The sequence below is a fragment of the Xiphophorus hellerii genome, chromosome 18 (genome assembly GCF_003331165.1).
Source record: "Xiphophorus hellerii strain 12219 chromosome 18, Xiphophorus_hellerii-4.1, whole genome shotgun sequence".
Classification (NCBI taxonomy): domain Eukaryota; kingdom Metazoa; phylum Chordata; class Actinopteri; order Cyprinodontiformes; family Poeciliidae; genus Xiphophorus; species Xiphophorus hellerii.
Genome location: NC_045689.1, coordinates 9,491,705 through 9,508,685, shown reverse-complemented (window position 1 = coordinate 9,508,685; position 16,981 = coordinate 9,491,705). Strand labels below are relative to the sequence as shown.

Sequence of the window (16,981 nt, the reverse complement as noted above, 5' to 3'; positions counted from 1 at the left end):
GGACACAGAGAATTAACAGGATGTACTGGGACACTTTTTATAAGAAATTTATCAGACCTCCATGGGTTAAATCAGAATTATGACTGCACCTTCGATGCGTTATGGTGTGCACAGTCACGGCTGATTCTGCACACATTGCTATGAAGCCCTTGCTGCATACTTTGTCATGGCTTTTAAACTTTCTTAAATCAATTTAGTTTGCTCTGCAGAGAAAAAATCCAGGCGGATTATCCAGACCTGCAAGCAGCTGGTGTTTGGAATTTCATGTCCATCACCATTTCTACAAGTGTTCCACATTATGTGGAGATTCCAATAAGACCTGTGAATTCAGTGAGCAGTCACTTGCAGTCCCAGTAAATGAAGGGGTACAGTAGATTTCTCTCTTGTGGCATGTGTGACTTTTGCAGGATGATGGTACATTCTGTGACAAAACAACCTTCGGTTCAGCTTTAAATATCTGTCTCTGTCTGTTTTATGATGTGGACCCTCGGCACTCAGATGTGATATTTGATTCTAAAGCCTGATGACTGCAGCAAGAACAGACAGTTATTGTACTTCAATGATGCAACAGCAGGAATGAAACTGTGTTTCCAAAAAAAAAACAGAACCCAGTCTCATGGTGGCATGTTCCATGAAATATCTCCAGACTTAGTGTGCAGGAACAAAAGTGGCCTTTTGAGCTCCTTATGCGTGTCCTGCACAGAGGAGCTGTTGTGTAAGAAAGGAGTTTGTATGATTTGGTCTATTAGGAATGGTTGAGAGAGACTTACATGCCTCCTAGGCATCTGCATAACCGTCCCAGTTATTCACTACGATCTGCTTCAACTAATGGCGGGCAACTGGCAAAGACAAGACGTATTTACTGGGATATTTGACAAGGTCATAATCTCTGTTCTCTCAAAGGAAGATCTGCACATACAGCCTTCTTTGTGAAGCTCTGTCAAGCTGAACAGAGAGTGGAGACTTCTCTTCCCCAACCGCTGACCTCAGCCTGTTGTTTTTCTTTTCCCCTGGCCGCTGTTGCGTTCATCCTGTCCTCGTCTGTTCGGCCACACAGAGACAGAGCCGGTTTTGATTGTTGTTGTGATGTTGTTGCAGTGGGGTGCTGCTTCAAAGTCCTCGCCGAACCAAACCCAAAATGACACAGTTCTCCAAACAGCAGACAGAAGGGAATGTTGGAGCCAAGACACATCTTCTGCTTCATGCAGCTCCTCAACAGGGACAAAAGCAAGAAACAAGAAGATGGTAAGTTGCCCTAAAAATGGTTTCCGGCTTTAAGCTGACAGCTGTTTTTATAAGACTTCTGGGACTTTAAGCTGTTGTTCTTTTTCAAGCAGCAATAAACAAGTCCTTTTTGAAGCTTAGCTCTGAATGTCGGCCTTTAGTATTCATGTCTAGTGCTACTACCTGGTAAGAATCAGCTAATCAAAGACTTGCCTATGTTTAGCTGAAATTGTTTCTCCAAAATAAATTAGGAAGGAAGGTGACAAATAACATATTCTCCAAAACCTCTTGAACAAGGTCCACTGTATAATCTCTTATATGTTTAGCTACTGCCATGATGCTTTTGATGCACTTTTGGTTTCAACAGTGTGTATTGAGATTTAGAGTGGATTTTTTAGTGTTATGTGATGCAACAATTCAGTACATTTCTTTTGCCATGAAGTGCCCCCAAGTGGTTACATAATTGTTAGACGGATTAATCAAAAAGTATGTACTGTTAGTTCAAGCAAAAAGCATTCAGAGGGGAGTAAATCTTCATTAGTGCAGACAGACTGTCTGCATGACCTAGCATTACATGAAGTTACAGTATATAGTCATTGCTGCAATTTTGAAATTGGATTGATTCTGTATGAGTTCCACATCTTAGTATTTTACATAACAGCTAAGAGTAACTATTGCCCTGTCTGTTGTAACAGACAGGGCAAAAGTCCTGTCACATGCATAGGAAAGCAATGCTGGAGCCACGTTTGACCGAGGCATGGATATCAAGACCCAAGTCTCAAAGGCGGTGCCACTGCACCGTTAGATGCATCCCTACTTCAATGCACCAGTGTCAAATGGCTGAATTACCTCCTAAGCATGCAATCAGAGTCCTGGATGTAATTACTTTATTCAGATGTGTTCAAGTAGCAATAAATCTAAAAGTTGCATTATCCTGGCTTGAGAAAATTAGCGTTTGTGACCACCTGACTCTGGTATCGAATCGACATACACAAGGGGTCTAAAAATAATGTTCTCGAGGGCCAGCTTCTTGCAACTTTAAGACGTGTCTGTGCTTCAACTCACCTGACTTAAGTACCTAATTATTATTATCCTGCAGTGAAGTTCTGTATTGCTTCACTGATTCAGGTGTGTATGACCAAGGATGAAACACCAGCCTTCGAGAAGTGGTGTTTGAGATGCCTGTAAATCACTGAAATACAAGACAGATATGCAATAGTCTAAATAGGGTATTAGAATGATTTTTCAGTCAAGTTTTAGAAAGAATTAAGGGATGTACGGAATGAAATAATTCATAAAGGAAGATGAACTCATTGGCAGCACAACAGATATTTCAAAACTTTGTGCATAAAATGCTTTCTCTTGCAAGCTGCACTGAAAAATTAGGAGTTTGAGACCAGTAATTTTAATTATGTACCAGTATATGTTTGGTTCCGGTTCCACTTAATGATTAAAATAAAATAGACATGACTCAGCATTGGTGAAGGTCCCAATTGCAGAGAGGAAACAGGTGGGTGAAAAATTGGTTTTTAGTAAATAATATTTACCAAAGAAATCCTACAAAAACAGGGTCTACATTCTGGCATGAGTGATTGCATATCAGATTATGCATACACATGAAAATACAGCATACAAGCACCAAGATGAATGAAAGGCACATTTTATGGGCTCCTGAATTTTTTTTTCTGAAACTTAACTTTTTAATGTAAATTATGCCTCATGCTAAATGGTTTCCCTTCCTGTTGGTGTGGTACTTCAATCTTCAATAAATCTCTGCCCAATGCAGCAGTGGAGTGTAGGCAATTGAAACTGTGAAATCAGTAAAAGAAATGACAGAGCTGCAATTAGGCTTGCAATGATCTATTAAATGCCAACATTTATGACAATTTTATTGCAATTAAACTTTGAAAGTAAATTAAAATCACTTCTGTCTCACAAGAATTGGTAATAATCCACATATCTTTAATAATTGAAGTCTGCCAGATTTGTCTTGTAGAAACAGTACCCACACAGAGAGCAGCTGCTACATCTTAGGCTCCAATCAAACCTAAAATGGTGAATAATAAACAATTCTGGACAATTTTTGATTTGATCAGTATCTAAAATTGAGAGAGTATTTCTATCCAAATGTGCAGAGAAACTAAAAGCGGACGTCTGCACTTCCTTTATTTTATTATTTCTTTGAGATTGTTGGTTCTTATCAATATGCAAACTCTGCAAATCTCTCTAGTATTCAGCATTAATGATTAGGTTTAACTGTTGTGTTTCCAAACAACAATACAGTGCAATTTAATATTAACTAACAATATGAGCAGCAGAGAATGATAAACTAAGAGATGATTAAAGAAAATGCAAGGACTATTCAACCAGTGAGACATCTTTAGCTATCTCCCACTCAAGCTCAACTTTTAGTTCACAGTCAATTCCTTTGCTTTTGGGTGGTTTTCGTAGTCGATATCTGCCAGTTTTTTTTTTCTGATTTGGTCCGAGTTTCTGCAACTGAAACTCGGGATGGAGGATGGATCTCCCTGGTTCCTAAAAATTTTTTACAGTGAAAGCACACCTATCGTATTTGACAAAACCAAATATGACAGGTGATTTTGTCCACTTATCATAGTAATCGAAACCCTAGTAATCGAAACTAGGGCTGTAACAAATCATCGAATGATTCGAGTACCTTGATTATTAAAATTTCTTAAGGCAAATTATCTGTCTCAAAGCTTTGTTAAATTATGTTTTACTATTTGACAAACTGTGTTCCAGCCAGGTGATTATTTGTATTGCGTAGCGCACTTAGTTCCGCCTATGACTTGTTGACAATTGCTAATAAGGGTTGCATATATGAGTATTTTGGCTGAGAACTAACTTTGATTATAATAAGGATAAATACCTTTCGGTGCTGATACAATTTTAGTCATCCTGTTTTTGGTTAAAACAAAATAGCAATTAAATAATAATAAATAAAAAAAAAACTTCTTGTTATCAAGAGTTTGCTTCCTGAGATTTTTTTTGTCTTGGCAGCAATGAATCGTACATAAGGGCCTCTCTAATCCATATGGAACATCTGGAAGCAGCCTATGATAATGTCAAGTCTGATGCAGTCTTGAAGTCTAAGAATGGTGGACATGCTCAGACTGGTAGAACTGACAGAATTGAAAGATGTCATGTTGATCTACCTGTAAAAAATGTTTTGGAACATGTGGTTTTTTTGAAGTTTAAAATCTAAAATTCATCTCATTCCCTCCCTGAAGAACAACTTCATGATATGCAAAATGTTTTTGTGATGATAAAGATTGTACGCTGTTGAAAGAAGCTACAGTACATACTAAGGCTTGTTTCTTCCTCAAATTGGGACATGTAGAGGAGATGTAGAATGCCTTTCAAATAACAGGAAGAAAACCAAAATTTGTTCTTATAAACACAGGTCAGAAAATATCTTGACTGTATAAGACTCTCCTGACTCTACTGATGTCTTAGTAACTTATGAAACTATTAATAACTCTTGAAGTTTTCCAAATTGTGTCAACTACCTCAAACATCAGTACAACCTCTTATTGAGGTTAAGAGAAACTGTGAAGAGGAAGGAAAATGGTATCTGCCTTTTAAATGTGTGTAGCAAATAAACATCTTAAGAGTGTGGCATGGATTTGCATTTAGAACCCAATCTAATACTTCTAAATGAAATCACTGCACAAGGCAAGTAATTTGCAAATAGAATTTAGTTGTGTGTGTTTTACTCTTTAACTTGTTTTGTCACTTAAACTGGTGGAAACATGTTTATTTTAGAAAGACTGCATCTAAAATCAATGTTATATGTAGGGCAGGCAACTCTAAACTGAACAAATTAAAAGTGGAGTTTGCTTATGGAAAGTAAAGCTTAAAATTTAGTTTGTAAGCACTACTGCAAGCAATGTCTATGGCAATACCATGAAGAAAGTGTGACTTCTTAACTAGGACAGTGTTACCTTAGTGTGATGTCAAATCCAGTTCGGAGTTCCAACTTCCCAGGTACTTGAAATGCAGCATAATAATGTCATTAGGCAAAATTATGTAAATCTCTAAAATTTTATTTTAACAAAAACAGCTAATTTGAAGATACATGAAATTATCACAGCAACAGATTAAATTGCCTGTGTATTGCTTGGATGTACCACAGAGTGAACAATTTTATCAATAAGCTGTAATAAATCGTATTAAAATTAAATGTTGCGGTCAAAGCCAGCACACACAATATATACAATACACACACATAGTTTCCCTGTTGTTGCTGTTCAGCATAAACTGTGATTCCACTAATAGTGGATGGAGACATATTCAGGTTAAGTATTCTTACATTTAGTTGCTGTTGACAGTCTGTCAGCTGGACTGACTGGTCATGTATCCGCCTCTTTGGCTTGTCACTGTGTGGGGACCGCAGACATCATTCACCCGCACAAACCTGTCACACCACATAAACATCCTTGTTGATGCAGGCAAGGGGAGAGTTTTCCAGTTACATAAAAACCCCGAAATAGATCCTCTTCTCCTCAGTGAAGGATGTCACTTTTTCCGACCTGTAACCTTTGACATGTGTCATTCGTCTAGATACAGCTGCCCTGAATTGGGGGGACGTGTGTTTAATGCAGGTCAGATCTTGAGATATGCTGAGATATACTTTCTGCACAGAAAGAATCGGAGAGAAGACCATGCCAAATCCGTACCTCCTCTAGGGTGAAAAATCTGGTTTTTGAGTTCTAATCTTCAGAGTTTATTTTTGAATCTGGGGCTGACGGAGGTCCATGGAGACTCCCTGGACAGAAACCTTTAAAAGTGCAAAGATAATAATCCTAGTTGTGTCCCAAGTGTTTAAATCTGTGATGAAATTCTGCCAGACTGGCAGATTGTACTATCAGTAAAGAGGGACATGATGTGGCTATTCCTCTCAGTTTTCAAAGGTCGCTATTTACTACTCTGTGTGTTTAAACACATGTAATATTGGAAACATAGAAGTGTGAGTCAGACATTTATGACTTTGTTTTTCTGTCTCCCAAAAGTGGATTATTGAACCAAGGGGGCTACTGAGTGGTTGAGGCAGCGCAAAGTTCACCTATGTTCATAAATTTAGCTGTTTGGCTCATTTTGTTTTATTTATTTATTTATTTTGCTAAAATGTAAAAGCATTGCAGGATGCTCATCCAACCAGACAATTTAATACTGCCAACATTTTTGCTTTCATGCAAGCACTGGTGATTACATCTCTCACTGCCAATGCAAAATTATTTAACTTAGAAAATTTTGTCCAAATTAAAGTGAAAAAAAAAATCACCTTGGTAAATTCAAATTGATTCCCAATTGTCTGCTACGATGAGGCCTGTGCAGTATTGCAGCCCACCATCCTGGGAGGAAAATGGTCCAAATGAGCAGCATGTGGGTAAATCAGAACATCATGCCACAGAGAAGAAACATTCTGGAACTCTTCCTCAGAAAAATGCTAAAAAATAAAACTGTTGTTGTTTTTCTGGGTTCCAATGCCTTTTTAATTAACTACAAATTTAACCATAATCACATGAGACATCTTGTTTTAATTTTTTTTAAAGTTACTAGAAAAATTCTGTCTTTATTTTGAAAAAGAGCTAGTTTACATGAATACCGTTTTTTTCTTTTTTATGTAACGTGCCAAATTCATTTCAATGACACCATCTCAAGAAAATAGCGATCAATATACACAGTAAATACTGTTGGATGAAGAACTACTATAGTGAAATTTGTTGATATATATGGATTATATATAGATTATTTCAAGTGCGAGTTTTGGGTTCTAAGTTTTAATTTCAAAAAATGGATTAGAGTACATGATATTTAATATCATGGCTACAGAAGACAGATTTGGAAACAGTACACAAAAAGCAGATTAGTAAACAAGAAATATTTGAGTTAAAATGAGTTAGTCTTCTGTCGGTTTTCTATACCTGCCTAGTACTTGCAGGATTTCTAGAGACATGCTGCCTATCTAGTGGTCAATGAGTGAGATTAGAGCACAACCTGGACAGGTCATCAGTCCATCACAGAGCGACACAGAGATAAACAGTGTAGACAAGCATGCACACGTAGAATCTCACCTAAATGCTATTTTCTTCTGGTTTTGTAAGTCACCTGCAGTACAATAAAGTATAGAATTGCAGATAAGAACCTCATAATGCTGTGACCCACAGCATGATTTTACCATCTAACCATTTTATATTTTCTTTTATGGAAGAGGTCATCAAAGATTGATCAACCTTATAATCCATCTAAACCAATGTTTGGACTAAAACTTCTATTACAACAACATGAACTAAACACAAGCTAGACCTCAAACTTTGATTTAGTTTCTGAAATATTATCTATTTCACTATATCACTGCAAGCTGAGCTGCTAAATAATGCTACCTCTGCGTTATTTAGCTGCTGCTGTGGAAAAGCTGTATTGATTTTGTCATCACAGCACTGATTGCAGCCGTGCTGAAGAATGCAGGTACACATCTGCTCCTCAGCAACAATTACTCATATTTTGCTTCTGTTTCTGCCTTGCAGATGTTTCATAAGATGACCAAAGCAGCTGGTGCAGGTAAGATGTTTTTTATTCTCCTCCAGACATTTTAGTAAGTGATGCTCATGTTGCTTTATAAAATGTTATTGCTACTGCTGCTGCCTGAGCGTAGAGAAAACTAGAGTTGACCTCTAAACCTTAATGTTTTTGTGGATTTTATTTTCCACAAATGTAGGCTTTAGGGAGAGCTGAAAGACTAAATATGTATGTAGTACCTTTTCATGCTTTGAGTCTGAGACTGATTGGCAGGGTGATTGTTGGGATAGCAGACAGTGACCTTGGACAGCTGGTGGAGAAAATTTAATTATCAAGGGATTGGATAAATGGATGTAAGACAAAGTTGCTTTTTAAATAGATGGCTGGCTAGTTTAACAGGAAACCGTAGACATCTGCTCATTTGCATTTGCACATTAATGTTGAATGGCTGTTAAGGTACAAACGATTAACTCAAGGCAGAACTGAACAGAAAAAGAAGCTTCAAATCAATGATGGCTGTGTTGATTCGAGTGTGTTGGTATCTGTCTCTATTCACTGTGACTGAATCATTGATCAAAGATAAGCCTGTTATCTAACGCACTAAACCTCGGCATTTAGAAACTGTGAACAACTGAAAATCATTGAAATCTAACAGTGTCTTGCAAAAGCACATCCATTAAACTTTTTCAGATTCCAATACATCATATTCACAAATTGTATTGTAATGTGTTTTATTGTGATTTTTCATGATCAGACAACCAAGGCAAGACAGTGCATGGCTGTGAAGGGACTCTCTAAGAATGTTATTCATCAATGTTATTCAGATATTGCAAAAAATGTACTTAGGGCTATCACAGTAAAGGGGACTCAATACCAAGTTACACCACACTATTCAGATTTTTGCTTCTAAAAATATATTATTCATACTCTTTCTAGTTTGCAGTTATATACAATTTTGTATCTACCACCTAACACCCGTAATATACTTTCATAGCTGTAGTTGTCATGAAGAAATATGAAAAGGTTCAAGGTGTATGAATATTTTGGCAAGGTGAAGCGTATGACAGGGTCAGATCATTTAAGGAATCCCTAATCTCGGTGTCATACTGTAAATTAAAAGCTTAACAGATTATAAAAATCTCCCTGCATCTTAATCCCACAATAAGCCCTGGCCTGCCTGCTGGCATTGCTCAAGCTCCAAACAATGTTGGTAAGATTGATGGTCACAGGTGTCTGCTCTCTCCCTCCCAGCCTGGTGGAATGTCCAAATGCACATTCTTTTATTTTTAACGCCTTTCATATGGTCCTCGCTCACAGGGATGCAGTTAAAATTAGGCACCGAGCCAGATCATTGTTTCTGTTTTGCTGAGGGGAAATATTTGGCCTGCTGTGACGTGGCCCTTGAGGGGCAGCTGCAGGAGTTGGGTGGATGCCATTTTGGACTCAGGTTGCGATCTCACATGACCTCCGTTGTGCATGATGCTATCACACAAATGGAGTAAACAGGACAAAAATAAATAAATCGATACAACATTTATTGAGCAGTTAACTAACGTGAGGTCTGCTGCTGAATTATGAGATCTATGCTGAGACTTTCTGCCAAGAGATTTTTTTGGAGGGGGAGAGAAGAGTGAAACTGAGATGTTTATCGACATACTTGTATAATTCTGTTCTGATTATTTAAAACAAGATCACAGACCGTGTCACTGTCAGTTTCATTTACTTTGAGAGTAAATAGATTCTACATGTGGTCTTAACCTTAACCGAATGATAGAATGACTTGGAGATGAATAATGCTATAAAAAAAGGGCAAAGCTGGCAGAGAGTCAAACATATTAGGTGTGATTTTTTTTTTTCTGGCTGGATTTTACGGCTGAGCTGTCGAAACCTCTTTTAAGACATGATTACGGGACAGCCAGATGGTTCTCACTATCAACCATAATAACACTGTCCATCCTGTTAAGTTGATATTGTCCAGGAGGGAGAAAAAAACCCCACATTCCTGAAGATGAATTTCAAAACAGCAAAACAGCTGCAGGAGAAGTATTGCTGCTATTGTTGAGGTTCCTAAATGTTCAGTTTTAGCTGCAAGCAATGGATTTCTTTGTTCTAAATGCTCTCTGCATCACCATTTTGGACCATCTTGATCAGTGCTTTCGTCTAATTCTTTAAAATGTTAACATACTGTCTTGCTAAGCTATTCATACAGTTTTTATTGCATTACGTAACTTTTCAACCACAAATTTAATGTATTTCATTTGGATTTTGTTTGACTGACCAATAAAAAGCAGTAAAAAAAAATTTACAAAAAGAAAAAAAAAGTAAAAGTGGTGTACAAACATTTCAGTCACCTAATCGGTTCATTCTATATCATACTTTTTGTGTCTGTAATTTAATTTCAATGTAAATACAACTTTTCTGTACTTGAAAGGACTATAATCTGGAATGGCAGTAAAAAGTCGTTCTAAAATCCATTGTAGGTGATATCCATTTAAAAATGAGTTAATGAATTGTACAAAAACATAAACATAAAACATGGACTAACATGTTTTAGTAAAAAAAAAGTGCTTTTAACCTACTGCAGCTAATGTTTTTTTCCTGAAAAAAACAAAAACAAAAAAACATAAGGACTCAGAAAAGATGTGCATGCAAGTCTGGAAAAATGCCCAAACCTCAATTTAAAAGGTTTATTTTCTGAAGACATTACTTAACGTCAATGTTAACCGATCGTCTTTAACTTTTCAGCACATGAGCAGCCGAAGGTTCCTCATTTACTCTCACACTGTGAAATTTATCTAAGGAAATCTATTCCCTACAGCCACTTTAATTTCAGCGCAAAAATTAATGGCTTCCTCTGGTGATAGGAGGCAATTATGTTCATCCATGAAAACCGGCTGTCTTGACATTAATTTTAGAATTAATGAAACTTCAGAGGCAACCTAAAGCTTGGATTGCTACGAGAGATACAGCATAGATTTAGAATACAGAATCAAACATTCACATGTTAGTTGATAACAAGTTAGACTTAAATTTGACTAACTTGATATTTTACAATGATTTCTTCATAGATGACGTGTATTTTGCAAGCATGCTGGCACATTTCAGACATTAATTTAGACCACCAAAATGAATGTGACAGTGTCCAAAGAGAAGCAGCTGTGCAGAACTGAACAAATTCAAATTTGCATAAATACATGTGCTTTGTTATGATAAACATCACCATCCCACAGCAAGTCAGTGGGGAAATAAGACACGTGCAGCTTAACCAGCACTCTGTGGCCCAGAACTGTCAGGAAGAGGCTTCCCTCTTGGCCTCTGCGGTCTCAACCAGCCTCCGCGCATTTCCCCAGATCTTCCCTCTGAATAAATATGCTAATCTACTCTCAATGTGGAAATCTCAAGCTGCTGATTAAAAGTAAAACAAAGAGGATACTCTGTGAATCCCTTGGAGACTTCTGTCTGTTTGTGAGGAAAGGAACGCAAAGCCTCGTGTTGTTCGGACATAGTGTACCAGTATATGGCTCCAACGGAAAAGCTGTAGAAAACATGGAAAGAGGATGTTTTAGCTTGGTGGTAGTGAGTGTGAAATGTCAGCCAGTTATTATTGATTACCAAGAACAACTTTTGTGCTTTTCTCAATTTGTATTTTAAGACTGTGTTCTGTCTAATAAGCATGTCCAGCTTCTAAACATTCTAGCAGAAGGGAAAATCAGTGGATGGAAAAATGAATCTTGGATATAAATATTCTTCCTCAACAGCATGTTTGCTGCGTGTTTTCTTCTCAGTTTGAAAAAAACAGCAAATGTTTTGTTGAAGTAAGATACATCTCTTAATAATTAGGCTTCTTTGCTCATGGTTATGATGGTAGAAGTTGGACTGTTACTGGATCAGTGGGCTAAACAAACTTTTAGAAGAAGCGGCCTTTTGATGATATTTACTGTAATGTTTTCACACTTCGTTGAATTCTCTTCTTGCGGCTTCGAAAAGGAAATGATAAAACGAATCCTAATTATTTTTGGTAACTAAAGCAGCATTGTAACTAAAACAATTTGACATTTTACAAGATTTTTTGAGTTATGTTCTGTAGTGACATTTTCCTCTATGAGAGCTGCTCTCCCTGTGGCTTGACTACTCTGCTGTGCCCTTTGTCTACACTATCAATCTGTGTTCTAGTTAAGAAAGAAAGCACCAGTGGGTATTACATAATGTCTGTATCTTAGCAATGTCATCCGTTCTGTATTTTGCCTCTTGTGTGCTTCTCAGCTGTCCTTAAAGTTCAGGGCTTCAGTCTTGGCTAAGGGTCACTGATGGCGGAGGCCCACTGTGACCTCCCACAGCTGCAATCTCTTTCTGTCTCTCTAGAGTCCTGTAAGAGACTTTAATATATACATCCCTAATGCTCCACCACAGTACACTGAGAGCAGAGGACATGGTCTGAAATTTCATGATAAATCAAAAACAACACAAAGAAATGTATAACTGTGAAGTGTCTGAAAAGGTCAAATCTAAAAAATATATGGCACATAATTGTATTCTGCAGTGAATACTTTAGAGGACCATTTTGGACTTCAATTATGAAAGCAAACCTGTTTTTTCCACTTCTACCAGATTTGTGAATGATTTTTCTGTCAATTTTTCTTTGTCAAATAGTTTAACCCCATTTTGATTTGTTGAAAATGATCAAAGAACATAAACTCTTCTGTTCTCAATTGGATTATGGTCTGTATTTTGACTAGGGTGTTTTAACACATTAATTATTTTTATTAAAACCATTCTATTATAAATTTGGGGAGCTCAGAGTTGATAGCAAGATGGTTGATGCTAAACACAAGGCAGTCCTGGAAGAAATTTTCTAAAAAAATGGGCAGAATTTTGTGATAGAAGATATTGTGACCAGATACTTAAATTATTATAGTGTGAATATGGAAAACGAATATGTATAACATCTCTCATCTTCGGTTTGAGCATAAGTTAATCATGGAAGTTTTACGTTTTTGATGTGTCAAATGTCTTTTGAATGTTGGCATTTTTGTTTCTATATAATAATTATTATAATTAATAATAATAACTATTATGATTATTATTGTCTTTATTTATTTTGCACATTTGACCCCAATTGTTTTGACAATTGAGCAAAACTGGATTAAACAGAAGTTGTAATAGAGCAGATCAGTTTACCATCACATTTTAAAAATGGCAGACCAGGGGTGCTGTGGTGGCGCAGGGGCAAAGCACGACCCACGTATTGAGGCCTCGGTCCTCGTGGTGGTCACAGGTTTGATTCCCGGCCTGGCGACATCTGCCGCATGTCTTCCCCCTGTCTCGTTACCCTGTTTCCTGTTGAAATATTTTCAAGTAAAGGCCACTAGAGCCCCCCCCAAAAAAGGCAGACCATTTTTGTCCGCATAGTACGAAGACTGAACCTGGGAATTGTGGAACTCCTTGATTTAAGGCTGCAGGGAAAATTAATTTTCATTGAATTGTGCCAATATATGTTCTTCCCATTTAACTGCTGAAGATCAGGTGCCAGGTCCTCTAAATTTATCATTTCTGCATGCAGCTCAGAATACAAAGCTCGTGCGCTGCCATGATGAGCGCATGAAAAATTCCACACATGGAAAGATGGAAAATGACTTGTGGTTTCCTGAGTGCAGAGGCCAGCTTGGCGGTTTGACAGGGAAAGCAAAAAGACGGGGGGGAAAAGATGCCTGGTTGTATTTCTGGACTTCTCTTCTTATATACAATGATTTGTCAAGGTTGGGAAAACATTAGAGAACTATAAGGATAACCTGCTCTGAAATCTTTTAACATTTTCATCTCAATTATTGTGGCCATGTCTTATAATAATTTCTTCCAGCCTCCTATGCTGAATGTAGTCATCATGTTCAACAATTTCCATCTTCTGCTGGTATGAATTATTGCTGAGTATAAATCATCTGTCCATTATAGTTCGTGTTACTTCATGATGCTGCTTAATTCTGCTAATTTTATGTTTTCCAATTAAAGGAAACTGATTTAAATTTCTGATTCCTAATTACTCCATTCTGCCAATTGGAAATGAAGCAGCCAGTAAATTCTTTATGGAGCAGCTTTTCTAAAAAGACCAAGTTTTGCATGTGTGTGCATGTGTTTATGCATGTGTGTGTCTGGTGAGGAATTTAGGCCTGGGATTTGTAAACTAAGTGGAAGGAGACTTGGGCAGTTGTGTGAGGATGCAGTCCAGTTTAACAGGGAACATGTGTGTGAGTGTGTGGGACTATTATGTGAGAAGTGACACAAACGCTAAGAGGTTGGTCCAGCACTCAACTGCCACATAAAAGGAAATACAGAAGCAAGATTTGGGAAGTAATGAGCCAGGAAGGGACATGCAGCTCCAGGGCTTCTAACGCTTGACAACAAACAGTCCACAGGGCAACTTAATTAAGGGGCACATATCATTATTTTTACAACTACTCCTTTCCAATTGTGTTCAGGCTTGGAGCTTGCATTTATTTACTTGACCAAAAGTGAAAAATCTGCTAAGACAAAAGCCCAGTACAAAGTAACAGAGCAAATAGCTGAAATGAAAACATTCGGATTCATGAACTTAGGCATCAATGCATGACACAATGGCCACCAAAAGACAAAGTGGCAATAGCAAACTTTCCAGCTCCAATTCCTCTGCTTAGAGAATGAATGAACCAGGGGCTGGCAGAAGAATTTAAAACCGAAGTGTGCAATGAGAGGAATATACCGTACTTTAATTCAATCTTGTCCACAAATCAACATTGTCTGTGATCACATGCTTCCACCTTTTCTGGATGAAACACAGTTGCTAGTCTAGTCATTTTGACACGATATTTAATGAATTTTCATCACCTGTAGTGATGCTTTTTTTTTTTTAAGCAACCAGCAACTGTTTTGCTGACATTTTCTTGTGTTACTGCAAATCTTTGGAAAGTCAAGAAACCTTTGGAGAGGGCACTTCCCTTGTCACAAAGCTGCCACAAGTAGCTGAGGGCTCCTAGGTCTGTCCTGTCTCCAGCTGGAGGCAGGTCAGTCCCATCTGGGTCCAAACTGCAAATAATTCACACATGTGCGAAGCCACCATTGGCTGATCTACCTAGAATCAGACCGGCAATTAAAAACAACGTTGTTTAACAGAAATATCTAAGCTTAAATAAACCACTGCATTTTTTTCTTGTCTGTTTTTGGTCTAATTAAATTGGTGATGTTGATAGTAATCAAAAAGCAATCTGAAATAATTGTTCTTTTAAATTACTTTTCTGCATTAAAAGAATAACAGAAAGACAGACTGATTTATTTTAACATACTTTTGAGATTTTTCAATCTCAATATTCAAAGATAGTACATGGAATTAGCCTTTATTTTTTTAGGCCAGGACACACAAGTAAAACTAAAATCCTACAATAAATGTACATTTTGTGCTTTTCTGTCAGTGTTTCTAAAAATATAAGTGAACAACAACTCTTTTTCACATTCAGTGCTTTTATTTATAGGTGAAAGATGTTTAGCAATGTTATTGAGTTCTTTATATTCCACTGTTAAGAACTTTGTCATTGTTTTCCGTGCAAGGTTCTATATAAAAACTGTTTACTTCTTCAGAGTTGACTTCTTCTATCTTTCAGTGGCCTCATGGGTTTTCCACAGAAACTGTAGGGGTTCCAGATGTTGCAGGGAGGCAGAAAGTCTAATCCAAATCTGTCCCACCAGCCCCAGGCCTCTCTGTCCTCAGGTTGACAGAGCGCATGGAACAGCTCACACCAAGGTCTGTCCTTCTGCAGTGAAGCAAGGCCACAAGTGACTATGTGACTGGAGCTTTACATAGCTGTGCGCATCCACCTGCACTCAGATAACAAGAAAAAAAACAGAGCGTGCCGTTTAAAGACGTTCTGTCCTGGGTCAGTGTACCGATGCTGCTTTCTTGTGGTTTCAGATGTGATTAAACAATCTGGCTCAATAATCAAAGCATGGTGGCAAGAAGAATCAGAGCAGCCTTCCTGTATCCTTTAGGCTTATCTGTGTCTCAGTTTCAAAACAGGACTTATGCTGAAGGAATGAGGTTGCGTATAAAATAGATTAGTTGGTTGTTGTAAGCTGACTAGCTGACTAAACACAGACTGTCATACAATGATCATATCGCTTCTCTCCACCTTTTCATGTCAAAGTGTCCTTGACAAAATTACGAACCATGATGTGCTCATTATACAAAATATAAACAGTGTGTATGAAAAGCACCATATGAAAGAAATATAATCAGCAGACATTGGTGGGCATGTTATGTACACTGCTCAAAAAAATAAAGGGAACACTTAAACAGGTGTTTAACACTTAAAGTGTTCCCTTTATTTTTTTGAGCAGTATATTTTGCACAATGTGCTTTGCTACTGCAAGCTCACATGACCACAACTCAGATATTGCAGCAAATACCCAGCAGCAGCATCATACCAGGTTGTTTTGATGCTTAACTCACTTCAGGATGCTTGACACTGTTGCAGCCATCACTTATATTCAGATTAATTAGACTAATTAATATTTGACCATTTGGAACCGTTAATAGAGCAGTTATTAATATATAATAAACTAAAAGAGGACAGTGACCTAGTGAAAAGTAAAATATCTGGTTCTGCCGCAGCAAAATATTCCTATTCAGAATACTCTGGGGATCTCCAGTTTGTTTCAAAATATGAAAATGTTTCCTTTTCTTTATTCTTGTATACCCAACAATGAGTATGCTCTAGGGAAGTGGGTGAATTATTACAACTCTACAGTCACCAAAGAGATAAACAGAACAGAAAAATAGAAATTGTCAATTACATGGACTTAAAAAGATTACAGAATAGTACCTATTGGCTACAAGTTTAGTCATGTCACGCTCTGTAAGAAGTTACACTGCTTTCTAACCAAAAAGACAAACAGTCCTAGTGTTCATCCTTGCACACTGGTGTCTTGGCAGGCTGTTCCCGATGAGAGCATGTGCAGCTGCATGGCGTAAACGACTGTCTGCTATCAATCTCCCACAACTCTGCAAATTTCTTCTCTTGGAACTTTATCAGATCTCTAGGTATTTGTCTCTCAACTTACAAAAGTGTCTGAGGCTGCACCAAGAAGAAAAATATCTGTTAGTTTGTAGAAATATCTATAAAATTTATTTATACAGCCTTTTGTATACACAATAGTTTTCATAGATAAAATAGACTAACTTTACCAGAAT

General features: G+C 37.4%; 1 protein-coding gene across 2 annotated transcripts in view; it reads left to right on the top strand.

The window, feature by feature from the left end:
* The window catches only part of stard13b (StAR related lipid transfer domain containing 13b), an 89,281-nt gene that overhangs the window by 8,136 nt on the left and 64,164 nt on the right, over positions 1–16,981 (top strand). For both annotated transcript variants that reach the window (XR_004342864.1, XM_032590861.1), the window contains 2 exons: positions 1,099–1,245; positions 7,776–7,809. Coding sequence is in view for 1 of the 2 variants with exons in the window: in XM_032590861.1 (XP_032446752.1) it covers positions 1,099–1,245; positions 7,776–7,809 (181 nt within the window). In the remaining variant the exon portion in view is untranslated. The remainder of the gene's footprint in view (positions 1–1,098; positions 1,246–7,775; positions 7,810–16,981) is intronic.